This window comes from Pteronotus mesoamericanus, unplaced genomic scaffold (assembly GCF_021234165.1).
Source record: "Pteronotus mesoamericanus isolate MK-2021 breed Mesoamerican mustached bat unplaced genomic scaffold, CSHL_Meso_final contig_179, whole genome shotgun sequence".
Lineage (NCBI taxonomy): Eukaryota > Metazoa > Chordata > Mammalia > Chiroptera > Mormoopidae > Pteronotus > Pteronotus mesoamericanus.
In genome coordinates this window covers 669,894-697,809 of record NW_026555075.1, presented here as the reverse complement: position 1 = coordinate 697,809, position 27,916 = coordinate 669,894, and the positions used below count along the sequence as shown (strand labels likewise).

The window sequence follows — 27,916 nt, the reverse complement described above, 5'->3', positions numbered from 1 at the left end:
TACTGGATAGGAGCTGAAGGTAGGAAAGGCGACCAACACGACTTCTGAGATGTTTACATATGCGGTGTCATTAATAATGTAAACGAGAATAAACAGTGAAAGCTGTGTTCCTCACCCTTAACTCTTAAGCACGAATTATCTTTGAGACTAGAAGAAATAACAATGCTTTAAAAAGTAGGAATATATATCCTGTGACAAAAATTTCTTATCAATTACCAGATTCTCCTTTGATTATTGAATTTTACATAGGAAGTGAGTGTGACTAATTCCTTTTTATTGTCTAAAAGGAAGAATAATAGAACTCATGAATCAAAGCAAAACAGAACCCCTCTGGGTTCTATTGCCGACTGCCTGAAGAAATCCGTGACTCCCAATGCCGAGTCTTATGAAAAGGAAAGGAACTATTTATTCAAAAGTTATACAGTTTCAGAATAATGGCAAAATTCTGTTTTTAAGTCCCGAAGTCCCTTAACACTAAACACGCATACACGCACTCACGCAGCCCTGCTGTCCCTTGCCAAATCAGGCCACTCAGGTACCATCTCTTGGCAAAAGAAATAGGGAAGTCCACAGCTCAGCTAGGCAGATTCCTGTTTGGCTTCTCCCAGCTGTCCCTGCTTTTCTAGGTTCTGCTCTTAATCCAACACTGCATGGCCCCTCCTCATGGTGGGCCAGTGAGGGTCCTTCAGCATCCTTCAAACCACTAGGCCAAGACAGCATGGCTGCCCCGGAGCTTGAGTTTAAATTCCAGCGGAGATCTTCCTCCATAACCCCATTTCCGACTCCTCCCACAAAGGGTTACACCTGCCAGTTCTCTGATTTCTTCTGCCTTTCTTGGCTGCCATTGTTAGTGTGGGCAGGCTTGGCCCTGTGACTAGGGGAGCGGCCCAGCAGTAACCAGATGGTTAGAGTCAGGCCCATCTCCCGGGCTCCCAGCCAGCTAATTAGCATTACTAAAACACTGGCCAAGTTCTTTAGATGCGCAAAGTAACTCACAACGGCCCTGCTTACTTCCCCTCCCCCCAGCCCTGCTGGTGGGGGTTTTGGGGCTCCTCAGCCTGCACCCCAAGTTCTGGACCTCATTTCCACACCTGTTACAAAAGTAATAAAATATCTTCTTTTAAAGTATCGCATTGTAGCGCTGGCCAGGTGGCTCAGTTGGTTGGAGCGTAGTCCTGTATACCAAAAGGCTGTGGGTTTGATCTCCAGCCAGGGCACATGCCTAGGTTGGCTTGATCCCCAGTTGTGGTGTGAATGAGAGGGAAATGATGGATATTCCTCTCTCTAAAAATCATTAAATATATCTTCAGGTGAGAATTTTAAAATAAATAAATAAAATATCTCATGGTAATACATAATGGCTTCAGACTCACAATAAGTATTTATAACCATATTCAGAATAGCATTTATACATTGCCAGAAAAAAAAAAGTCTAGATAGACAGTTGCTCCCTATCATTTCAGATTATTTAGAAACTCTTATTCTACTTTTAGAAAAACACAGCCCTTATTGAAGAGGAACTGAAGACCACAAAACGTAAAATGAACCTTAAAATTCAGGAGGTAAGATAAAAAGGTGCTGGAGAGTGCAGGGGGCATTGGAATTGCAGAGGGCATAGGTAGAGAGCATAGGTAGAATGAACAGAAACCTTCAAAGAAGAAAATACATGACTGTGTAGTAGGAAGATTTTAAAAATATGCCACATGGGATTTAAATGAAAGTGCCTGCCCTCATTGGCATAAGACTTCCTTTTGCCTCAATATGGCCATAAAACTAGAAATTAAAAAAAAAAAAATGCTGTCTGAGCCAGGAGGGAAATAGTTACCACAAAATGCTTGCAACTGTCTAGATACTAGAGTTATGTGAGCACCTGCATACAAAGACCTTTTAAAGTTGTGCTTAAAATAAAAAGCTTTTAATAAGCCTGCTCATCCAATTTTTCTGTGAAACTTTCATATCAGCCAAAGTTTTGGTAGATAACAGATCGGGAATTGTGAAGTAGGCGGCTGCTAAAAGTTGTTAGACTAAAAATTTGCAGCTGAAAATAACAAGAATCAGAGGAATTACCTACTCAGTATATTCACAGTGGCCAAAAAACCTCAATATTTCCTGTTCCTCACAGAATAATAATTGACGTTAGTCCAAATCAAAAGGGTCAAATTATATTTAAAATATTCTATTATATACAACACAGAGAAGTAGATATGCTTTTTAGGAAAATTCTCACACCAAATTATTTTTCAAATTATGAATTTTACTGTTTAAGGTGGTAAGTGTGGCTATCTGGAAAGTTTCCTTCCATACTTTTCCTATGATTACTGATAAAAGCATGCTTGTTCATAGTTGAAATGTATTAAGCTTAGCACATTTGAAATTTTTTAAGAGATGTCTTTAGACTTTTTTAAGAGATGTTTTAAGTTTATAGAAAAATTACACAGAAAACAGTTCGAATAAATCCTTTCTCCCCATCCCTATTATTAACATATTGCCCATATTGCATTACATGGCACATTTGTTACATCTGATGCACCACTATTAATACATCATAATAAACTAAAGTCTGTAGTTTATATTAAAATCCACTCTTTGTTCACTGCAGTATCATACAAAATAGTTTCACTGCCCTAAAAATGCTCTGTACATTCATTTCTCTGCATATCTGAGCCCCTGGCCACCTCTGAGCTGGTCACTGTCTCTACCGTTTTGTTATAGTTGGAATCATAAACTGCATAGCCTTTTTGGACTGGCTTCTTTCACTTAGCATATGCCTTTAAAGCTCATTCATGTCTTTTCATGGTTTGGGAACTCATTTTATTGCTAAACAATATTCTCTTGTATGGATATATCATAGTTTGTCCTCACCTGCTGAAGAACACCTCCGTTACTTCTGAGTTTTAGCAGTTCTGTGGACATGTTTTCAACTCATTTGGATAAATACCTAGAAGCACATTTGCTGGATCATATGCTAAACTTATGTTTGGCTTTGTAAGAAGCTGCCAACCTGTCTTACAAAATGGCTTTATTATTTTGCATTCAAACCAGCAATAAATGAGTTCCTGTTGCTCTGCATCCTCACCAGCATTTTGGTGGTGTCAGTGTTTTGAATTATTGCCATTCTAATAGGTTCCTATTGAAATCTTATTTTAACGTTTAATTCCCTAGTGACATATGATATTGAACATCTTTTTGTAAGCTTATTTGTTGTTTCTACGTCTTATTTGATGAGGTGTCTCTTAGGTCTTTCACTCACTCTGTAACTGGATTTGTTTTCTTATGTTGAGTTTTAAGAGTTCATTGTATATTTTGGATACAGTTTTTTATCAAATACATGTTTTGTAGATATTTTTGTACCAGTCTTTAGCTTATCTTTGCATTCTTTACCAGTGTCTTTTGTAGAACAGAAGCTTTTGATTTTCATGAGTCCAGCTTAACTGCTTTTTTCATTCAAGGATTGCACTTTTGGTGTTGTATTGGGTTGGCCAAAAAGTCTGTTTAGTTCTTTCTGTAAAATAAAGGACATATTTCTCCTTTCCACCAACAACTTTATTGATTTGTATATTTTGAGCATGTCGGCTGTCACCTTTGTGGTATAACATTGATTCCTCTCAATTAACCTCTCAACTTGATCGCTGTCAATTTCACCTGGTCCACCTGACTATGGAGCCTCGTCCAGCAAGAAATCTCCACCACCAAACTTTGCAAACCATGTTTGACATGTCCGATCAGTCACAGCACCTTCTCCATACACTGCACAAATCTTTTATTGTGTTTCAGTTGTGTTTTTACCTTTCTTGAAATAATAAAGCAGAATATGCCAAAAATGTTGTATATTTTCTTCCATCTTCAATATTAAAATGACTACACGAAAATTCATCAATTTTGAAAAGTTTTTTAAAAATGCACACTGATATGACAGCTGTCAGGATACAGTCTAACAAAATTGTTTCAAATGAAATTCAAGACAACTGAGTGCTACTAGAGCCATCTTACAGAAAAAATATCAAACAAAACCTTTGGCCATCCCAATATCTAAAATGTCATCACTAAACCCAAGGTCACCAAAATTTTTCTCCTGTTTTATCTTTTAGATGTTTTATAGCTTTGCATTTTACATTTAGGTCTTTGATATATTTTGAATTAATTTTTGTAAAAGTGTGAGGTCTATAGCTAGAGTCTTTGTGTTTGTTCCAACATCATTTGTTTAAAATACTGATGATGCACTGACCAGTGTGGTTCGGTTGGTTGGTTGTCATTCCACAAAACAAAAGATCATGGGTTTGATTTCCGGTCAGGGTGCACACCTGGGTTGCACATTTGGTCCCCAGCTGGGGTGCATGCAGGAGGCAACCGATCAATGTTTCTTTCTCACATCGATGTTTCTCTCCCTGTCTTTCTCCCTCCCCTCCCCTCTCCCTAGAATCAATAAAAGAAAAAAATTTTTGTTTTAAAGAAAAGACTCTTGGTGATTGCCATTTTTATTTTTTTTAATTGGGAGAGTCTTAATCCTGAGTGCTAAGACAAAATTTTGAATTTTCATTGAACTTTGTCAAGGACGTGCAGATAGACTGTCCTAGTCAAAAGCCATTTTGAGAAAATTGGAGCAGGAAGAATGTGTTAGTTTGCTAGGGCTGCCATAACAAAGTACTACAGGTTGGATGGCTGAAGCAACAAACTTATTTCTCATATTTTGGAGGTTTGAAGTCCAAGAACAAGGCATTGGTAGGTTTAGTTTCTCCTGGGGCCTCTTTCCTTGGCTTGCAGATGGCCACCTTCTCCCTGTGTTTTCATATGGTCTTTTCTCTATGAATGCACATCCCTGGTGTCTCTGTGTGTCCCAATTTCCTTCCCTTCTAAGGACACTGGTCAAACAGGATTAGGGCCCAGCCTCATGGTAACTTAATCACCTCTTTAAAGACCCTGTCTTACAGTCACATTCTGGAATACTGGGGATTATTGCTTTAAAATGTTAATTTGGGGGAATGCAATACAACCACTAATAGAGAGCTACACAAAGATAAAATCTGGTTCTGATGAACATAAAACAGATTGACTGATTACCTTTAATAATGATTTAGAAATGGATACCTAGTAGGATAATTATCAAGTAAAGATTTTCTTTATAAAGCACTTAAATTGTATCTTGAGCAAATTTTTTACACTATATAATTTGATCTAGAACTTAGAAAAGTATATTAACCTACTCTATATTATAAAGTAATTTTAACCTGATAGTTTTAGTATCAGATTATTATAAAATAGAGCCAAAAACTATGGCTAATTCTGAAATAAGATTGTGCTCATTGAATCACTTATATATCACAATCTTATTTGGGTAAGGTGGAACTTCTTGGGTAGGGTGGAACTTCTAAACTTGGAAAAAAGGAACAGAATTATTAAAACCTCAATTAATTTGTCCATGTAAGAATTAATAAACATTTCTACATGTAAAAAAAAGGCATAAACCAAAACTAATAAAACTAGACAGTTTTTTCTTTGTTATCTTCCATTTTAAAGAACTTTAAATTGACTTTAAATAAAACCCAAAACTAAAAAAAACAGTGGGCAAACAGTAAGAACTAAAATTTCAGAAAACATGTAAAGAGCTAATGCCAAATTAGAAACTGTTAATCTCACTAGAAACCAAAGAAATGAAAAAGTGTTAAAAAGTTATTTTTTATTTATTGATTACCAAAGACTAAAGAAAATGATAATACATAGTACCAATGGATTTTATTCAGATACTACTAATAGGCTAAAATTGGGAGGAAAGTTACAATATATCAAAAGTTTAAAAATTGTTAATACCTTTAACCTAGTGATTTTTCTTGTAGGAATTTATCCTAAGGAAATAATCATAACTGCAATGAAATATTTATTCAAATACATGTTCTATGGATAGTATTTAGAATAATTAAAAACTAGAAAAAATGTAAATGTTTAGTATTAGGAGTATGATTAAGAATATAGACTGTTTCCAAAAAGGACTCTTATAATAGTTTCATGCCAACACATTTTTCATGTCTTTCAACTTTTTAAAAACTTTTAAAACATTATAAAATATATTATTCACATAGAAGACACATATAAAGCTAAAATGTCCTGTGTCATCTTCATTGGGCCTTAAAAATAGAATTTCTTTTAATTTAGCTTGACTTCATAAAAGGAATAGCATTCTGCAGTATCCATTTTAAGCTAGAATAGGAACTTCTTACCTAATGATAAAACAGACTCCTCCTTTTATCTCTGATCCATTGTCATTTACTGAGAGAAATAATGTATAGTGTACCCTAATTCTTTTTTTAATATGTATTTATTTATTGAGAAAAGAAGGGAGGGAGAAAGAGAGGGAGAGAAACATAAATGTGTGGTTCTCTCTTATGTGCCCCCTACTGGGGACCTGGCCCGCAACCCAGGCAAGTGCCCAACACTGGGAAGTGAACCGGTGACCCTTTGGTTCTCAGGCCGGTGCTCAATCCACTGAGCCACACCAGCTAGGGCTGTACCCCAATTCTTGAGTGTAAGTTCTGTCTACTATTTAAGTTACTTCAGTATTTGTTTAGGCTTTTAAATTTCAAAACAGAATTGAAACAGCCTTCAGAGGTATATTTATAATATTATGGGATAAAAATACATAGATGAGGAAATAAAAATATAGGAAAATAAGATTTAAAAAATAAAGCCAGAAAGAAATACAGAAAATACATATACTAAAGTATGATATTAGTGCTCTTTCAACTTCTTTTTGACAACAATTCATTGTAAGGCATATTTCACACTGCAACATGGTACACATGTCCATATACACAGACATAATGAAGCAACACTTACCTTGTTACTTGCTGTGTGTGCGGATAATTGCTTGTTACTTTTTTTCCTTTTTCAAGTGTTGCTTGCAACTTTTATTAATGAGTCTTGACCTGCAGTTTGGGAAACAGAATTATACTGTAGGGCGAGGGCAACAAATTTGACTTTATTTCTTAACGGTTATCAATTACGGAAGAACAAAAGTGTGTTTCTGAGTAGTCGTATTCTAATGAAGAATGTTTGGGAGTGAGATGGCATGTCTGGTAAACTTTCCACAGTGACTGATTTTTGTTAAACTGCCATGTTGCCCTGTAGCTAAGGAGACAACTGTCTCAGGAAAAGTTCCTGAGGGATTCTCTTGAAAAATCTGGATCAGCTATGCTACTCAGAATACAAGAAATGGGGTCAACAGTGGAGGAGGAACGAAAACAGGTAAGGATATTTTTTCCTCTTATTTATGTTAGGGAAGTGAAACCAAAAGAGGAAAGCTGATGAATTTATCTATAAGCTTATAGTTTTGATTATTTCCTCTAGATTTATTAAATTATTTACCATTCTTTTAGTAATCTTCTGTTAACATTCCTACTACAATTTGAAATATTTTAGTGCAAAATAAGAAAGAATATGATGTCATTCAGCCTGACACTTAATTTCTGAATGAGAGAGCAAGGACCAGAGAGGTTAACTTGCCTCGGGCTTTAGAGAAGCAAATGCTTAGCTCCTGGGACAGTATCTTTCCCCCTACATCATACAGTCTCAATTACAGGGATTGATCTTAGAAGGCATTACCCTGGTCTCACGTTATATGCATGGGACATGGATGGAAAATAAAGATTAAAATTAAGCTAATACTGAAAGCAAAGAATACTAATAAGTAAAATAATAGGGATGTTGTTAAATGGCTGTTTTCAATTCTCATTATGTATTTTAATAATACATTTTTCCTTCATCATAGTTATTATTTGTAGTACCTACTGTAATTTGGAATACTTTCCATTCTGAGTATCCAAGGCAGGTAGTAATTGCAAATCCTAATACCTATAATTGGATTATATACTGCTTTTAGCCATGTATAATGTGCTCCCACATGTTTTATGTGCATTATGCATGAGATTATTAAACCCATTATTAGGCCCATGGTATGTTAATCATCATACTCATATATAATGTGCATCCTTACTTTTCCCTAAAAAGTTGGGGCAAAAAAAGTACACATTGTACACAGCAAATAGTTACTTTATTTTAACCTAATTTTAATTTAACTTAATTATTATTTAACCCATTATTTTAACAATTATTTTAATGGCTGTCCTTCACAATAGAGTTATAAAAAGTAGTCTTAAGGAATTTGTGTGATCCCTTATTATTATTATTATTTCTTCTTCTACTTTATTTTTTTATTGTTTATTCTATTACGGTTGTCCCAATTCTTTCCCATTCCCCCCTCTCCCCAGCCCACCCCCCTCTCCCACAGTTATTCCCTCTCTGTTGTCCATGTATGATTTTTTACAACTTGTACTGCCAGTATAGTAGCCACTAGTCACATATTGCTAATTAAATTTAAATTAGTTAAAATTTAATAAAATTAAAACTTCAGTTTCTCGCTCACTGTGGCCCCATTTCAAAGACTCAGCAGTCACTGGTGACCGATGGCTGTTGTGCTGAGTGCTGAGGAGGTTCTACTGGACGGCACTGCCATCAGGCACTGCCCTGTGTTGAGATCCTTAACTGCAATGTATAGACAAACTGCCCTTCTCCCTCTAGTGATGTTATCATTGGAAAATCTGCCTCACACATGTACCATAAGGTAGTTTGTTAGAAATCTTTACCTTACAGAAAAGGAATTTTTCTTATAAAATTTCAGGTGCAAATTTTGCAGCAAAACTGCACTGCCCTACGCAGTTCTATACAGAACACCCAAGAACTACTGGTCCAGGAGCAACAACAAAAAGGAGAGTTGGAGACGGCTATCTCAAAGCTCCAGTCTGATCTAAGTATGAAAATAGATGCTCAAAATTACACTCTTATGAGTTGTTTGATCTTTTGTGCAGAAACTGTTAAGATCCCAAATTCTTGACATGACCAGCATTATCAGTATTTCCCGTGGGCCACATGAATGTAAAAAATGGCTGATTTTCTTCCTATCCATGACACTGAGAGAAGAGAATATTGGTGACCCTTTTAATTGCAAACTATTCTCTATTTAGATTTTTTCAGGTTTATATAAGTGTGTGTGGACTTGGAAGCATTTGGTTTCTAGATATCCTTGATAATCTACTGATTCTAACCATTTATCATGTCAGACTCACCATTCTTCAAGTTACCAGTTTATTTTGGTTAATCTGTATTTATAGAAATGGATGTAAGGTGCCTAGAGCTTAGATTAACCTTCTCATGTTACAGATGAGTGAACAGAGCCCTTAGAGGTGGCAGAGCTAGGAAATGGAGAACTCAGACTTGATCCCAGGTTGCTCAGAGTCATTCTTACTTCAGCCCATCAGCCCTTATCAGTTTTCTGTTTTTAGTATGTAGTTGTAAAGCAGTTTTCAGATAGTCTCAGCTATAGAAATCACAAAGAATTAAAGTGCAGCGCTTCACATATGACTACACTTCATGGTTGACACAGAGCTTTCACAATAGTGATCTCATGTAACATGTGAAATTATTTGCATTTCCCAAAGTTACAGATGGTATAAATAGTGAAATGAGACCTGTGCCTAGATCTTTTAATTCCAAGCCCTGTGCTCTTGCCTTTGTGCCTTCTATGCTCTCTGGCCGTAACAGGGGCAGGGAATACCAAAAGGGAAATGAAAATTATAAAAAGCATACAGCAAAGAGCAATCTATTCAGTGTTCTGACTTACTGCTTTTAGCAGAAAGTACTCGTTTTCCTTATAGTTGTTGAGTAATGAAGTAATTATTCAGTGAAATTCTCACTGATGATGCCCCAAGATAATTTTCTATCTCCCTATGATTGCATGGCTACAAAAATACGTAACATTTTATGGTGCCACTACATTCTCTCATTTGAGCCTTGCAACAACCTGAGAAAGATAAGAAAATATATCTTAATCTTCCAAAGAATAAAAAGATCTCTGTCTGAGGACCCACAGTAAAGAGGATGTAGTTGAGATTAAAACAGAGATATTTCTATTATATTAGTTCTCCTGATGAAATGATTTTTTAAAAATGTTACTTTCTCATTGGATTCTTTATTTTTGAATTTTGTAAAGAATACATGTAAGACCATTAAAAAATGAAGATTAAAACAACAGTAATTCAAACATGAGGAAAGGGAAGCCTGTCCGAATACCAACTATATGCTTCAGATTGCATAATAGACTCTTTACTTGCTCGCACCTTTATTATTTTAAAGTATAAATAGCAATGCTAACTAGATTAATAAAAGAAACACCTTTAGATATTTGCTTCAATGAATTTAAAACTGTAATTATTTATAGTGTTTATTAGCAATAAACATACATACCACACACACTAATTAAAGTGATTGAATTGTTCTCCCAAGTAAGAAAAAGTTTCCTTTCATTCCTACTTCGATAGTGGAATTTTCAAAGTAGGTATTATAGTTTATCTTTTTTACCCTCCACATATTTTTAAATTAGAATTTATTCTATTTGAAATGAGTTTTGGACTCAAACATTCAAAAAGTGTAAGTTTTCTATGTGTATGCTACGTAAGAGGTGAGTTTTTATGTATTTTTAAATTTTCTATCTTTAGAATATGTAAGTGGAACAAAACTAATAGGTTCTTAGGAATTTTCTATGAATCCAAAACATTACTCAGAAAAGTTTACATCTTTTGGTTAGTAATGTACAGTGCCAAACTGTTCCCGTATTTCTCTCTTTGGTCTTATTTTCACTATACATACTCTGTAGTTTCAAGTCTTTTTTTCTCCAAACAAAATCATCCTCCTGAGCTCTAGATGGAATGTTACTGCCAACTAAACATCTATATATGGATGCCTTGCAGATACCTCAAAACACATGATGAAAACGTCAACTATTATAATCTGTACTCATTCTAACCCCAAACCTGCCTCTTGCTCTGTGTCCCTGTTTAGCTGCAGAGTCCGCCATCCACCCTGCTGCCCACGTCGGAGCACTCGGTATCTTCCTTGACTCATCCGTTGCCTTTGCCACACCAGTCACCCACCAAGTCCTGACAGTTATTCCTGCTTGTTATTTCACGAGCCCATTTTCCCTCTGTAGCTCCGTTGTCATTTCATTAGAGCCAGCTCTCACTCTCCCTGTTTTACACTTTGGGTACTGCCACGGCTGCTAACCTGCTCTTCCCGTCTTTATTGAGCCTCTGGTAGAGTGATAGTTCTGACAAAAAACTTTCATTGTAGTGCCCCTCTGGCTTAAAATCTCTCAGAGATTCATCATCATCTCTGCATGGGGTAAAATGTGACCTTATTTACCATAGCACATGACTCTGCACTAATTTCTTACTAATTCCTTGATTTAGTTTCTATAAAAATGTGATGGGAATATCTGCCTTTCCCTCATTTCCTCAAAATACAAACAAACAAAAACAAAAAAAAAAAAGAAAATCAGAGTTTTCAGGGAAAACATACCACATGATTTCAATGTAGTTTTACGTTATTATTATCATAGTTATGTGGACTTTCTTGTTTTTAGTTTCTAGAGATAACCTCATTTCCAAGTTGGTTGAAGAAAATAAGGTGAGTTTTGAGGTAGGAAAGTTCAGAGGTGGTCTTTCCTCTCTTCATTAAGTCATACTTGCTCACTCATGTTAGTTTATAGTCCTTCTGATTCTCCTAAAGTCTTTATTAAAAAAAGTTTGTGTGAGTTGTATATTCAGAACTGTCGTCAACCAGGTATTAGGAAATAAATTATTTGATGCATTTATTATTGTTTGAAAAGGTGAATTGGCAAAAGTAATGAGACTTATTTGCTTTTTATGCCTATTACAAACTAGTTGTTATAAACTTTTAAAAATAAAATGTTAGAAATAGTAACTACTTTTTGGTGGTAATGGTTGTACAACAGTGTGAATGTACTTAATGCCACTGAACTTAACACTTAAATGTAAACTTAAATATTTTTAAGTGAACTATACACTTAAACATGATTAAAATAGTAAATTATATATTAGTTATAGTTACCACAATTAAAAAATGAAAAAAATGATATAGTACTACTTTTATATCTTAATACATTTCTAGATCAATCTCAATGTGAAGATCCTGTTTGCAATAATTTTTCTGGATTCTTTTCTCATCCTGTGTTATGTGATGGCGTGTGATTTCAGTTCCTTTTGATTAACTGAGGCTATTTTTGTGGCCTAATATGTGATCTGTTCTGGAGAGTGTTCTATGTATACTTGAAAAAAATTTGTATTTTGCAGTTTTTAGATTAAATGTCCTATAAGTGTCTGTTAAGTTGATCTCATCTAGTGTGATATTTAAGGCCATTATTTGCTTATTAACTTTTTATCTGGGTGATCTATCCATTGATGTGAGGGGGGTGCTAAAAGTCCCCTGCTATTATTGTATTACTATGGATTTCCCTCTTTACATCCACTAATAATTCATTTATATATTTAGGTGTTACTATGTTGGATATATAAATATTTGTAATTATTATAACCTCTTCTTGGATTGACCCCTTTATAATTATGTGATATCCTTCTTTGGCTTGTTTTCCATTTTTTTGTTTTAAAGGCTGTTTTGTCTGAGGTAATTATTGCTATTCTAGCTTCCTTTTCATTTCTATCTGCATGGAATATCTTTTTCCATCTCTTTCAGTCTGTATGTCTTTCCATTTGAGGTGAGTCTCTTGTAAGCAGCATGTAGGTGGGTCATGTTTTTTAATCCATTCAGCCACCCAATTGTTTTTGTTGGAGCATTTAATACAATTATATTTACAGTAATTATCGATAAGTATGTGTTTATTGCAATTTTGTTAATTGTTTTTAGGTTGTTTTTATAGCTGTCCTCTGTTCCTTTCTTCTTCTCTTGATCTCTTCCATGTGATTTGCTGCTTTTGTTTAGTGTTTTATTTAGGTTCCTTCCTCTTTGTTCTTTGTGTATCTTTTGTAGATTTTTGGTTTGTGGTTACCATGCGGTTTATGTATATCATTTGTTATCATAACTATCTATTTTAATCTTTTAGATATTTTAAGTTCAAATACTGTCTATAAGGACTACAGTTTTACTCTTCCCTTCATGATTTATGTTATTGATGACATAGTTTAGATCTTTTTGTGTTGTGTATCTCCTAACTACTTACTGTAGTTTGAATTGTAGTTTTTTCTTTCAACCTTCATAGTAGCTTTTTAAATGTCTGATTTGCTGTATTTATTGAATATTTAGCTTTACTTGTGAGGTTTTTCCTCTCTCATATATTCTTATTTCTGGTTATGGCCTTTCCTTTTTATTTATAGAAAACATTTCTTGTAAAGTTTGTTTATTGGTGATGGAAGTACTTTAGTTTTTCTTGTTTGGGACAGAACAGGTATTTTAATAGAGATGCATGCAATAGCTCTTACATGTTAAAAAAAAGAAAGAGAAAAAAAATTTTTTCCCTATAGAATGTGCAGATATCTTTCAACAAGGAACATGAAAAAAATGCATACTTGAGATCTGAAATAATATCCCTTCATGAAGCATCAGAAAAAGCACAGGTAAGTCTTCTCATTTCTCTAGTTTTTTAGATGTCATTTAATTTTGTTCAGTTAAGGAACCAAGAACCAAGATTAATACTGATCATATACATTCATACCATTACCATCATCCAAATTTTAGTTTTCATAAGATCTAGTTCATCTATGAAACATTATCAAATTGACTATATTTTTCATTTCACTCTCCAAATTCCTGTGTATATGAGAGACACTGCCAGATTATGCACTAGTTTACACTTTGTTTGCTTTCTAATTTTCTCCTTAAATAGTATGTACCTTTCATTCCTCTTGTTAACTTATAAGCAGTTTAACATCAAGGGCTGTGTCTTATACTTTTTTGTGTCTCCTATAGCAAATAGCATAGTAGAAACCTAATAAACACTTGCTGGGTTTTGACATTGTGTGTAACCATTTTCAATGGGATAGTCGTTCCCAAATTTAACTTATGTCGTATATACATGCATGTGTATGAAGAAGAGTAATCAAATATGCAGGCAAGCAAGTTATTTCTTGTAGGACCATATCAGATAGATAATCACTTAAAAGAGCTTTTTGTTAAGACAGTTTGGTTACTTTATTTTTTTTAAGATTTTATTTATTTATTTTTAAACAGAGGTAAAGGGAGGGAGAAAGACAGGGAGAGAAACATCATCGTGTGGTTGGTTGCCTCTTACAAGCCCTAAACTGGGGGTCTGGCCTGCAACCCAGGCATATGCCCTAACAGGGAATTGAACCAGCAACCCTTTGGTTTGCAGGCCAGCGCTCAATCTGCTGAGCCATGCCAGCCAGGGCTAATTTGGTTACTTTAATGTTAGGATCATAGTGTTGCTCTGCTCTCTTTATGACAAATTCAAGAATAAATTTGTTCATTTATGAAATATATAAGAATAGCAATAACTACCACTATTGCTATACTAATAGTAACATTACTTAACCCATTTTACATTCCAGGCACAATTCTAAGCACCTTGTATTACTAACAAATTGTAATCCTTGCAATAGCACTATTATAGAAACTAGCATTATTCTCATTTTAAAGATAATATAGTTGATATACAGAGAGGTTTAATAATAGCTAATAAATGACAGAGTTGAAATTTGAGCCTAGGCAATCTGGCTCCAAAGAAAATTAACCCCTGCTTCCTTCCTTCCTCCCTTCCTTTCCTTAATCCTCACCCAAGGATATGCTTATTGCTTTTAGAGAGAGGGGAAGGGAGAGAGAGAGAAACATTGATGTGAGAGAGAAACATCAATTGGCTGCCTCTGGTATGCTCCCTGACCAGGAATTAAACCTGCAACCTTTTGTGGTGTATGGGTAACACGCCAATCAACTGAGCCACCTGGCCAGGGCAAAATTAGCTCTTTCTTTTCAAGGAGCAAGAGTTCTCCTCTGTCTCACTCCCAAGTACTCATTGATGAATAGTTTGTACATCTGATTATAACTTTAAAGTGCCCTTGAATGTGTTTCCAACTACTGTACATACCGCTTCTGACACTTTCCAGGTAGTCGTTCATTTATCTTTCCTTTCTTGTTACTATTTTTGAGTGTTTTTTTTCCTATTGATATTTTCAGTTATTTGCCCCCATCCATGAAGAACTTGCTCATTAAAACATAATTATTTGCTAAATATACTTTGCAAAAATAACAGATGATTAAGATAAATATTTTCAACAGGAGTACAAATTTCAAAATAGTAAAAGGACAAGAGAAATATAAACTACACGAATAGTAGATCTGTTGCACAGAAGATTTTTGTTTTATTTTGGAAGATTTATCTTGTGAGATGACACAATAATCTGTAGCTTGCTTTTTATAAATATATAATTGGTGATGAAGAAGTTTAAATATTAAGTGTTATTAGCTGAATAATTCTGAATGCCCATCCAATTTTTGGAATGATTTTCTGTAGCAGTGACCAGACTTCTATATGTAAATTCCATTCTTTAGATGTCTAGCTCTATTTGATCTGTATTCAACATTATAAAGAACAGAAGATCGTTAAACTGTCAGTGCTTTGGTGGCTCCACCAAACCAACAGATTTCTCTTTTAATTTAGAATTATTTAGGTTGTTGACTCCGATATTTGAAAGTATTTTATAATCTAATGTAAAATCAATGGGAAATAGGTTAAATAAGTTCAGTTTACATATTAAATACCATGCAGCCATAAAAAATAATGGTATATAAGTAAAAATAATTATTTGTTGGAGAGATCTATGACTTGCTGTATATGCGATCTCAGGGTTTGAATGACCAACTGACTAGAAAGTGTTCAGAGCTGAACTGCATGTTTCAGACCATTAGGATAGAAAATGCCAAAGTTATTGCTGACCATTGAGCCATTCTGCAGGTGTCCATTTAACACCAGTCGATTTCTGATAGAGTCAGCAGGTAACCTCCTTGCTCAGAGATCAGGAGATGTGCATAGCCAACTGGATAAATAAAATATTTGAGCAATTAAGTCCAAGAAATTTATTGACTTTTATTTATTACTGGTTTTCAGTTTTCACCAGAGGGGGCATTTGGCCCTAAACTTTCTTAATGATTTCTTCTCAAATATCATTACCTCATGAAAAGTAATTGCCTGCCCATTATTTATAGAATCATGGAGAACACTTATGACTGACCCTAAAGTACTTACCTTTCCCCAAATAACTATGCTTCCCCATTTTGCTTATGCCATTCCCTCTGCTGAGAATGGACTTTACATCATCTTCAACTCTTTGAATTCTATTTATTCTTTAAGACTCACTTTCATCAGGAAGCTGGATCACTCCAACAGAAGGGATCAACTTTCTCTTTCAACTTATGCTCCTGGCACACTAAATAGACTATAAAAATAATAATAGCTCTAATCTTTTTGGAGTATACTAACCATATACCAAGCATTGTGCTAAGGTTTTCACATATATGACCTCCTTTAATTCTAGCTGTCATAATACACTGCTGGATGCAGCCCATGCCAGTGTCACAAGTCCGGAGTATTTATTGTCCTCATTTTAACAGATGAGGAAAATGAGATTTAGAAAAGTTAACTTGGCAGAAGTCATCTAGCTAGTAAGGGTTAGAGCTGGATTTAAACCTAGGTCTGACTCCAAAGCCAGTGTTTTTGACTGTATGTTATGCTGCCTCTCTTCTGCATTCCTTAGTAGTAATTTATGTGCATAGTTCATTTTCTGTATAACATTGTGAATTTCATAGAAAGACATTGTCTTACATATCTTTGTTACTTCCCACAGTGTTAAGCATATTCTGCATAATAGGTACTTAATAAATACTTTTTACTAATTCAACATTTAGTGTTTGTACAGGTATGGTGCTAGATCTAAATAGGATTCTAGAGATGAACAAGACAAAATCCTACTTTCATGGAATTTACAATTTAGTAAACCGAATAATGTCACATATGCATGCAACACTGTCACAGACATTTTAAAGCTGGAATATTACACAAGTGGGATGCCATTCTACCAAGTGTGAGGGTGTGAAGGTTTGCTTTGCAATTAAATAAGTGTTTTAAAATGTGTTTACAAAAGTAATTGGTAATATGTACTGTATTCGCAAAAGCTTTATAAATTATACGTAGAGAGGTTATGTATAAAAGCGTTGTTTTGATAACTCCAAATTGGTGAGCCAGAGACAATCAATTGTGCCAAAACAATTATAGTAACAGTATCTGAATTCAATTTCAGATAGTCTCAAAAGAATTTACACCAAATTATTACACATGGTTTTCCCTGGAGAGTGCGATTATTTAAAAGAGGGGGTGACAGCGATGGAGGGCTCTTTTCACTTTATGTTTATATAAATTGATATTATTTTACTTTAAAAAATAAAGTATATGTTATATTGAAATTTTAAAGTACCAAAATTATCCTTAGTATAAATTTATATCTAAAAATATGTCTATTATAGGAGTTTTATGAAGTTTACAGCAAGCTGGGTAAATAATCTTGATTTTTGGCTAGTAGAGCTACAAAATGATAGAATTGTAATAAAGTCAGGGTGGGAACAAAGAAGGGCACTAAAATTTTTTAAAAAGAGGTTTTCATATATACTTATGTATAATAAAATATACTTTTTAAGCTAATCCAGTATCTTTTTTTTAAGATTTTATTTATTTTTAGAGAAAGGGGAAGGAAAGGAGAAAGTGAGGGCGAGAAACATCAATGTGTGGGTTGCCTCTCACACACTCCCTACTGGGGACCTGGCCTGCAACCCCGGCATGTGCCCTGCCTGGGACTCGAACCAGTGATCCTTTGGTTCTCAGGCCAGCACTCAGTCTGCCTGAGCCACACCAGCCAGGGCTAATTCAGTATCTTTGATCAGCTATGAATGAAACCCTATCAAATGACTTTCTGGCATCTCAGTATTTAATATTCTAACACTCAGGTAGAGCAGAAAAAGATGACACACACATTTCAAGAACAAAACTTACTGCTGGATGCAGCTCATGCCAGTATCACAAGTCAGCTACAGAATGTTCAGAATGAGAAAACCCAACTCCAGACACATCTGTAAGTAAATTGTGGGCAACTTATTATGTATCTTTTGTTCTTGTGTTTGTAATTGTTGTCTTTAATGAAAACATTTAATTCTGCATTTGTTGGGCCAACCACAAAAAGAGTCTGCCCTCAGGGCACTAGTTTTGTTAGAACATTGTGGTAACTGCTCTCAGGCAAGAGATATGTTCTATAAGAACACTTTGTCTCTTTGTTAAAGAACTCTCATTTAGCTTTCATTCCTCTTTGATCTCTTCCTGTAGGGACCACTTAATGCTTGAGCATAACCAGTGTGTCCAGAAAGCACAGGATGCTGAGAAGAGGACAGAGGTGCAAAAAGAGCTGCTAGAATCAACTATTGCAAGATTGCGAGGTGAATTGGAGGCGTCATTGCAAGAGAAGACATCTCTGCTAGAAGAGAAAGACAGACTTCAGAGAGAGGTAGGCAAAGGCAGATTTTTGTTAGCTCCTGGTTGTGGTGGTCATCTTGTTTTAAAATTGTATTTTAAGTGCAAAAGACAAGAAATGCAACCCAGATGCAATTTTTCAGAGTTGTCCATTAAAGAAATCTTTAGGTGGCTAATTTACATCATTTAGCATGTAAAGTAGTTTGTGCCAAATAGTATTTACCCTTACACAGCATTAGTGAATATTATCTAGTAGTTCACACACATCCTCATTTTAGTTTAGAGATCAGATTTTATTAATTTCCCCTAAAGGGGTGAAATAATGTAGGTTAAGGGGGAACAGCCCTGTCTTCCTCTTTAGGAAGAAACTAGCAGAGTCTGACATGCAGACGTGTCTTTCTAATTTCAGGGCTGTTTGTGAAGTCTGCTCTGCTTCAGAGACTCCCTGAGTGGCCCCTTTTCTGAGAGGATGTGCTATCTCTGCAGTGTAGGTATTAATTGACATGCAGGGTATGTCTGCTATAGTAGATAGCCTGTCCGCTACTTTAACATTGACCCATTTCTCTCTTTTTTTTCCCCCTCTTTTGGGCAGGTTAATAAAACAGAGAAAGAAATAGCACAAGAAAAATGCAATTTTGAAAAGGAATTAGCTAAAAACAAGGTATTCCACGTTTTGTTTCACTATATTTTATTTTCTTCTGTATCAGCTTATCTTAATGACAAGATGGGTTATTTTGTCCAACACCAAGGTGGGGGGAACAGAGGAGCCATGAAGCTGATGCACCTCAGAGCACTGCAGTCACTGCAGCATAAGCCTGCTTTTGGGAACTGCTCGCTTACGGAGCATCTTGTGTTTGCCAGTGAGTCAGCACTGCCGCTGGCCCTTCTGCTCACCGAGTGGTTAGCCAGGAATCCCCTGAGAGTGAGCTAATGGGCATGTGGGAGGCAAAGGGATGCTGCTGAGAATGCTTGTTTTTTAAACTAACATAGTCTTCCTCATTACCTGTTAGCACCTGCCACTTTTTGGGCAGGTACCCTTTTCTGGGTTCTAAAAAGATAAGAATAGCCAGAGAAACAGATACAATTCTTATCAAAGTAAAGCAAAAAACAATCTTTAAAATACTCCTGCTTGCACTTCAAAATTTGAAGAGAACTAAGATTATGTATCACGGTTATCTAGAAAATATATCTAGAGCATCATGGAAAATTAGCCTACCCAGGCAATAAGTTTAGTAAGTCCAGCAACAGATGTCAATATAGACATCAAGCCTATAGACTGTTCCTTGGCTTCTGGCTGAACTAAATAGCATTTGTGTTACTATATATATGTAAATTTTTAATTTAGGAATTGGGCACAGGAAAAAAATCTGAATTCTTAGCCCCACCTCAAATGCCATTCACCAAGCTGGCAGGTGCACCCTGTGGTTTAGTCACTAATACTGAGTAAATTGAAAATAGCCCACTGTAAAAATCATTGAATGAAACTGTAACTTAGTGTGGTAGGGACTTTGCTGGCGTCAAGTTTGGCCTTAAATATGCTTTTTGAAAATTGGAAAATTGGCTACTATTAAATTCATTAATCCTTTTTCTTAAAAATGTTAGTGAATATTACATGACTAAGGCAAATGCTCTATGTCTTTGAGTTAAAAGTAGTACTAGTCTGCCTGTCTGATTTCAATAGTCTTAATGCAGGCCAAGTGGAAGGTGATGGGACTGAAAGACGCTTGCTCATTAGAGGGGTTGTATTAGGCAAATGGCAATGCTTATAGAATCCTATGTTTTGGTCTAAATTGGTATTTTAATGTGTGTGTTCTTTGTAAAGCTATGCTTTTTTGAAGTCAGGTTTGTTGAGTTAAAATTTACATACAGTGAAATTTACCCTTTTTTGTGTTTTTCTCTGAGTTTTGACAAATGCAAGCAAGCATGTTACTACCGCCACAATCAAAACATAGACCATTTCTGTCATCCCAGAAAGTTCCCTTGTGCTCTTTTCTAATCAGCCTCTTCCTCTGCCTGGCAGTATCCCCTGAAAGCCACTAATGTGTTTTTCTGTCCCTGTAGTTATCTTTTCCAGAATATCACATAAATGGAATCATGCAATATGGTACATTTTAAGTCTGGCTTCTTTTATTTAACATAAAGCATTTGACTTTCATCCATATTGTTGTATTGCAGTTTGTGATCCAATATGTGGATGTGTCACAGTTTCTTTACCCATTTGCCAAATGAAGGACATTTGGGTTTTTTCCTGTATAAATATTCACAAATGAACATATATTTTTATTTCTCTTTGGTAAATATCAGGAACTGGATTTCTGGTAAATATGTTTGACATAGTAACAAACTACTCAACTGTTTCCCTAAGGATGTGTTACCATCTTGCATTCCTCCCAGTAATATATGAATTGTAGTTTCTCTACCTTCTCAGCAATACTCGGTATTGTCAGTGTTTTCATTTTAGCCATTGTAGCTGGTGTGTAGTGGTATATTATTGTGGCTGTAATTTGCATTTCTCCAGTGACTAATAATATTGAGCATCTTTTCTAATTCCCACATATATACCACAATTTGTATATCTGTTCATCTCTTAACAGACATTTGTATTGTTTCCATCTTTTGGCTGTGGTGATTAGTGCTGCTATAAATGTGTGTACGTGTATTTGTTTGAGTACCTGCTTTCAGTTCTTTGGGATATATTCCTAGGAGTAGAATTACTGGGTCATATGGAAAGTTAATGTATGATTCAACTGTCTGAAGAATCACCAGGCTGTGTTCCATGGTGCTAAACTATTTTATATTCCCACCAGCAATGTACTAGGATTGCAATTTCTCCACATCCTCATCAGCACCTGTTATTTATTTTTATTTTTAGAGAGAGGGGAAGGGAAAGAGAGAGGGGGGGAGAGAAAAATCAATGTAAGACAGAAACAACAATCAGTTGCCTCTTGTATACACTCTGACTGGGGACTAAACCTGCAATCCAGGCATGTGTCCTGGCCAGGAATCGAACCTGTGACCTTTTGGTTTATAGGACAACTCTCCAAACAACTGAGCTACATTGGCCAGGGCTATTATTTTTTGTTTTTTTGATTATAACTATCCTAGTGGGTGCAAAAGTGGTACTTCTTTGTGGTTTTGATTTGCATTTCCCTACTGTTAATAATGTTTATCATTTTTTAATGTGCTTATTGGCCATTTGTGTATCTTCTTTGTATAAATGTCTATTTAGAACATTTCCCTATTTTTAAACTGGTTTTGTCTTTTAATTAAGTTGTAAGAGTTCTTTATATGAGGAGGGGACCACCCCACCAAAAAATGAAATTATCTCCCGAAGGGCAGGCCTCTTGCAGTACAGGCTTCCCCTCCAAGGTGAGCGTTCTAGGAACCCATCTGTGTCAGTGTACCAGCTGGCGTTGTTGTGAGAGGCTGTGTTCAGCATCAGTGAATTTTTTTTTTTTGAAGGCTCTTTCAACGGTGTTTGGCCATTTCATGATGGGTGATTTATGAGTGAACCTGCCCACACTGTGCTGAGTGTTCAGCAGCTTTTAACCAAAAACATCATGAACCCCATGTCCCACCCTCTCTATTCACCCAGTCTTGCCCTGAGTGACTTCATGTTTCTCTGGATGAAAAAGTCCTCAAAGGGAAACATTTTACCAGTGTGGAAAAGGTGAAATTTAAAAATGGCAGAAGCACTAAAAGGCATCAAAATTGATAAGTTCAAAACTGTTTAAGTAGTGGAAAAACATGTCAATTAGGTATATTGCATCAGACAGAAAGTTCTTTGAGGATGACTGAAGTTTAAACATGTAAGAATAAATACACACTTTCTGTAAATAAATTCAGGGGTTTTTGGCTCCCCCTCATATAGTCGGGGTAGTAGACCCTTATCAGATGTGATTTGCAGATATTTTCTCTCATTCTATGGATTTTCTTTTTTAAAGTTTTAGATTTTTATGAAGTTTAATTTTTTTCCTTTGGTTGCATGTATTTTATCTATTCTTTTATTTCTTTTATTGTAGTTTTTTCTATTACCATTTAGTCCCCTTATACTTCCCCCCACCCAACAAATAACCGCACTGTTGTCCATGTCCATAAGTACTTTTTATTTTTGCTCCTCTGTCCACTCCCTACACTAACCCCCCTTAGCTGTCATCCTGCTCTCTGCCTATGAGTCTGTTTCAGTTTTGCTTATTAGTTCAGTTTGTTCATCAGATCCCACATAGGAGTGAAATCATATGGTATTTGTCTTTCTCTGACTGGCTTATTTCACTCAGCATAATGTTCTCCAGGTCCATCCATACTGTCACAATGGGTAAAACTTTCTTATTTTTTATAGCCAAATAGATATTCCATTATGTAAGAAGGTGGTCTAGTTTCATTTTTCTGCACATATCTGTCCAATTTTCCCAACACCACTTATATAATAAACTATCTTTAGCCCCTTGCATGTGCTTGCTTCCTCTGTTGAATATTAATTGATGATAAGGTGTGGGTTTATTTCTGGGCTCTCTATTCTGTTCCATTGATCTATGTGTTTGCTTTTGTACCAGTGCCTTGCTGTTTTGATTATTATGGCTTTATAGTATAGTTTGATATTAAGTAGCATGATTCCTCCAACTCTGTTCTCCTTTATCAGGACCACTGTTGCTATGCAGGGCCTATTGTGGTTCCATATAAATTTTTGAAATATTTGTCCTAGTTCTGTGAAATATATCATTGGAATCTTGATAGGAATTACATTGAACCTATACATTGTTTTGGATAGCATGGGCACAAAATTTTAAAAAATTTAATCTAAATAGTTTCTTTTTTATTACCATTTAGTCCCCTTATATGCACCTCCCTCCAGCAATCACCACACTGCTGTCCATGTCCATGAGTCCATTTTCCTTTTTAGCATGGACATTTTAATGTTAATTGTTCCTATCTGTGAACACAATATGTGCTTCCACTTACTTGTATCTTTCTTAAATTCTTTCTTCAGTGTCTTTCAATTTTTTGAGTACAGGTGTTTTATAGCCATGGTTAGTTTTATTCCTAGATATTTTATTCTTTTTGAAGCAATTGTGAATGGGATTGTCTTCTTAATTTCCCTTTCTGGTAGTTCATTATTGACATATAAAAATGCAACTGATTTCTGGATATTAATTTTGTATCCTGCTACTTTGCTAAATTCATTTGTTTTAGTAGTTTCTTGGTGGAATCTTTAGGGTTCTCTATGTACAGTATCATGTCATCTGCAAACAAAGACAGTTTTACTTTTTCCTTTCCAATTTGGATGTCTTTTTATTTCTTATTTTTGTCTGATTGCTATGACTAGAACTTCCAGAACTATGTTGAATAAGAGAGGTGAAAGCAGACCTCCCTGTCTTGTTCCCAATCTTAAGAACACTTTAAGTTTTTGCCTGTTGAGTAGGATGCTGGTAGTGGGTTTGTCATATATGACCTTTATTATGTTTAGATATGTTACCTCTCTTCCCACTTTGCTGAGGGTTTTTTATCATAAATGGTGCTGGATTTTAATCAAATTTTTTTCTGCAATTATTGATAAAATCATGGTTTTTATTCTTCATTTTGTTTATGTGGTGAATCACATTTATTGATTTGCAAATGTTGTACTAACCTTGCATCTGAAATAAATCCCACTTGATCTTGGTGTATGATCTTTTTGGTGTATTGGTATATTCAGTTTGGTAATATTTTATTGAGGATTTTAGCATCTATGTTCATCAGGGATATTGGCCTGATTTTCTTTCATCATAGTGTCTTTATCAGGTTTTGGAATTAGGATAATGCTGAAGTTATAAAATAAGTTTGTGAGTCTTCCCTCCTCTTGTATTTTTTGAAATAGTTTGAGAAGGAGAGGTGTTAATTCTCAGAATATTTAATAAAATTCACCTGTGAAGCCAGCCGGTCCAGGGCTTTGTTGGGAGTTTTGATTCCTGCTTCAATTTCACAAGGTGTAATCTGTCTATTTAGATTCTCTGATTCTTCCTGATTTAGTGTTGGAAGATTGTATGTCTGTAGGAATGTATCCATTTCATCCAGGTTCTCCAGTTTGTTGGCATATATTTGTTCATAATATTTCCTTACAATCCTTTGTATTTCTTTGGTGTCAGTTGTTTCTGGTTTTATTTCTTCTCTTTGTTTCTGATTTTATTTATTTTGGTCTTCTCTCTTTTTTTCTTGATGAGTCTGGTTAAAGGTTTGTCATTCTTGTTTATCTTTTCAGAGAACCAATTCTTAGATTTTTTGCATCATTTTTTTAGACTCTATTTTGTTTATTTCTGCTCTGATCTTTATTATCTCCTTCCTTCTGCCCCCTTTGGGCTTTGTTTGTTGTTCTTGTTCAAGTTACTTTAAGTGTAAAATTAGATTGTTTATTGGAGCTTTTTCTTGTTTCTTGAGACAGGCCTGTAATGATAGGAATTTCCCTATTTTCCTCTTAGGATTTCTTTCCCAGTGTCTCACAGATTTTGGATTGTTGTGTTTTCCTTTTCACTTGTTTCAAGGTATCTTTTTATTTCTTCCTTGACCTGCTTGTTAACTCATTCATTGTTTAGTAACATGTTATTTAGCTTCCATGTCTTTGTGTATTTTTCAGTGTTCTTTTTGTGATAGATTTCTAGTCTGACAGCATTGTCATCAGAGATGATGCTTAATATGATTTCAGTCTTCTTAAATTTATTAAGACTTGTTTTGTGTCCTAACGTGCTCTATCCCAGAAAAGTTCCATGTGCACTTGAAAAGTATGTATATTCTGCTGCTTTGGGGTGAAATGCTCTGACGATATAAATTAAATACATTTGATCTAATGTGCTGTTTAAGGTTGCTCTCTCCTTGTTGATCTTCTGTCTGGAGGATCTATCCATTGAAGTCAATGGAGTATTAAAATCCCCAACTAGGACTGTATTTCTGTTGATCTCTCCCTTTATGTCCATCAAGATTTGCTTTACATATTTAGGTGCTCCTATATTGGGTGCATACATATTTACTAGGGTTATATCCTCTTGTTGGATTGTTCCCTTTATTATTATGAAGTGACTTTCTTTGTCTCTTACTATAGCCTTGGTTTTAAAGTCTATTTTGTCAGATATAAGTACTGCTACCCTAGCTCTTTTTCCCTTTCCATTTGCATGAAATATCTTTTTCCATCCCTTTACTTTTAGTCTGTGTGTATCCTTCGATCTGAGGTGGGTCTCTTGGAGACAGCGTATATATGGTTCTTATTTTCTTACCTATCCAGCTACCCTATGCCTATTGGTTGGAGCATTTAAGCCATTTACATTTAAGGTGATTATTGATAGGCATGTATTTAGTGCCATGTGATTGTTAGACTGTTTTGCTCTGGCTTTTGTTTTTGTTTTTTTTCTTTTTCTTTTTCTTTTTCTTCTTCTTAAAGAAAGCACTTTAACATTTGTTGCAGTACTGGTTTGGTGTTAACATTTGTTAACACCTTTAGCTTTTTCTTGTCCAAGAAGCTCTTTATTTCTCCTTCAGTTTTAAATGATACCTTTACTGGGTTAATTAACCTTGGTTGTAAGTCCTTGCTTTTCATCACCTTGAATATTTCATGCCAGTCCTTTCTGGCCTGAAATGTTTCTGTTGAGAAATCAGATGACAGTCTAATTGGAGCTTCTTTGTAGGCAACCACCTGCTTTTCTCTTACAGCTTTTAGAATTCTCTCCTTGTCGTTCAGCTTTGCCATTTTAATTATGTTGTATGTTGGTATAGGCCTCTTTAGGTCCCTCTTCTTTGGGACTCTTTGCACATCCTGATCTTGTGTGCCTTTTTTCTTCACCAGATAGGGAAGTTTTCTGTCATTATTTCATCAAATAGGTTCTCAATCCCTTGCTCACTCTGTTCTTCTGGTAGTCTCATGATGCAGATGTTGTTACGCTTCTTGTCCCAAAGGTTTCTTAAACTCTCTACACTTAAAATCTTTTTTTTCTTTTTGCGGCTTTACTTGGGTGTTTTTTTCCTACCTTGTCTTCCAAATTACTGCATCAACCCTCTGCTTCACCTAACCTACTATTTATTCCTTTTAGTGTATTATTTCAGATATTGCATTCTTTATTTCCAGCTGGTTCTTTTTTCGGTTTCTATGTCTTTTTTTCATGCCATTGAGTATCCTTATATTCATTACTCTAAACTCTGTATCTGATAAATTTCTTCCATTTCATTTTGTTCTTCTTTTGGAGAATTTTATTTCTCTTTCATTTGGGGTCTGTTTCTTTGTCTTCCCATTTCTTGCTGCTGCTTTGTATTTGCTTCTATGTATTAGGTAGATCTGCAAAGACTTTGGTGCAGACTTATGTTGGATGCTGACTGTGACTGGCCCTGGGCAATCTGTTTGGAGCTATCAGTGATACACAGCTTGTGGCTTCCTTGGCTGGACTCTTTGTGTGCAGAAAGAACCAGGCTGCACACCAAAGCTGCCTTTTACCAGCACTGGGCCCCAGGGGAGTTTCAGCTAAAGACTAAGAGCTCCCAGAGATCCCCCTTCACTGTTAGGCTTAATGACTGATATAGCCTCTAGCTATACTCAGCAGCCTGGATTAAGCACCACTGTGTGGGGTAGATAATTCCTGCATGTGGGGCTTACATCCCTTCAGGCTGATGCAGCTTGGAGAGCTGTGCTTGGCCTGAGTAAAACAGCCTTTGCAGTATGGTGAATGACTCAGCACAGGGATCCTGGTAATTGATCCTTCAGCTCTCTTCCCAGAGGCACCAAACCCAGACTTACCTTGCATTCCTTTAGTCCACTCTGAACTCCCTCTGCCAGTGTCCAGGGTAAGTGGCAGCAAACAGAATTTTTGTTTTGGCCCTTTAAGAGGCTCTGCATCTCTAGCTGTCTCTCCATGGTGAACACAAACCCCACCGTTTTTACAGCTTGATGTTATCCGGGTTCCTTTTCTGGCTTAGGTGCTGTAGGCAGACCAGCCCAGCTTGGGGTTTAGAACCCCCACTTCTTAGGGGAGTCCCCTGGCTGCTGAAATATCCCTCTGGAACTTCAGCTGCTGCCCATGGGAGCCCAGGCAACCATCTCATGCCTCTGCACTCCCTACCAGTCTTGTGTTGAAGTGGTTTCTTCCATATGTCCTTGGTTATAAGGCTTCTGTCCAGCTAGTGTTCAGTTTATTCAGGATGACTTTTCTATAATTTAGTTGTAATCCCATTTTCGTTCTGGGAGGAGTTTAGTGTATTTTCCACCTACTCTGACACCATCTTGGATCTCCGGTTGCTTGTAATTTAGATTTAGGTATCACATCTGAGAATCTGTTGCTTAACCTAAGATCATGAAGATTTACGCCTGCTTTTTATTTTAAGAATTTTATAGTTTTATGTATTATATTTAGGCCCACTTTGAGTTTATTTTATATATGGTGTGAGGTAGAGGTCAATTTCATTATTTTACCTGTGGATATCCAGTTGTTTCAGCACTAATTTTTTTTTAAAGAAGCCAGTTTTCTCTTTTTTTTTTTTTTTTTTTTTTTTTTAAGATTTTACTTATTTACGTTTTAGAGGGAG

The 27,916-nt window shown here is 35.6% G+C and overlaps 1 protein-coding gene across 1 annotated transcript in view; it reads left to right on the top strand.

Annotated features, from left to right (window-relative positions):
* The window catches only part of CCDC150 (coiled-coil domain containing 150), a 72,833-nt gene that overhangs the window by 10,131 nt on the left and 34,786 nt on the right, over positions 1-27,916 (top strand). The window contains exons 5-12 of the mRNA XM_054566685.1: positions 1,494-1,562; positions 7,120-7,236; positions 8,669-8,798; positions 11,465-11,508; positions 13,380-13,472; positions 17,866-17,990; positions 18,239-18,416; positions 18,975-19,043. Coding sequence (XP_054422660.1) covers positions 1,494-1,562; positions 7,120-7,236; positions 8,669-8,798; positions 11,465-11,508; positions 13,380-13,472; positions 17,866-17,990; positions 18,239-18,416; positions 18,975-19,043 — 825 coding nt within the window. The remainder of the gene's footprint in view (positions 1-1,493; positions 1,563-7,119; positions 7,237-8,668; positions 8,799-11,464; positions 11,509-13,379; positions 13,473-17,865; positions 17,991-18,238; positions 18,417-18,974; positions 19,044-27,916) is intronic.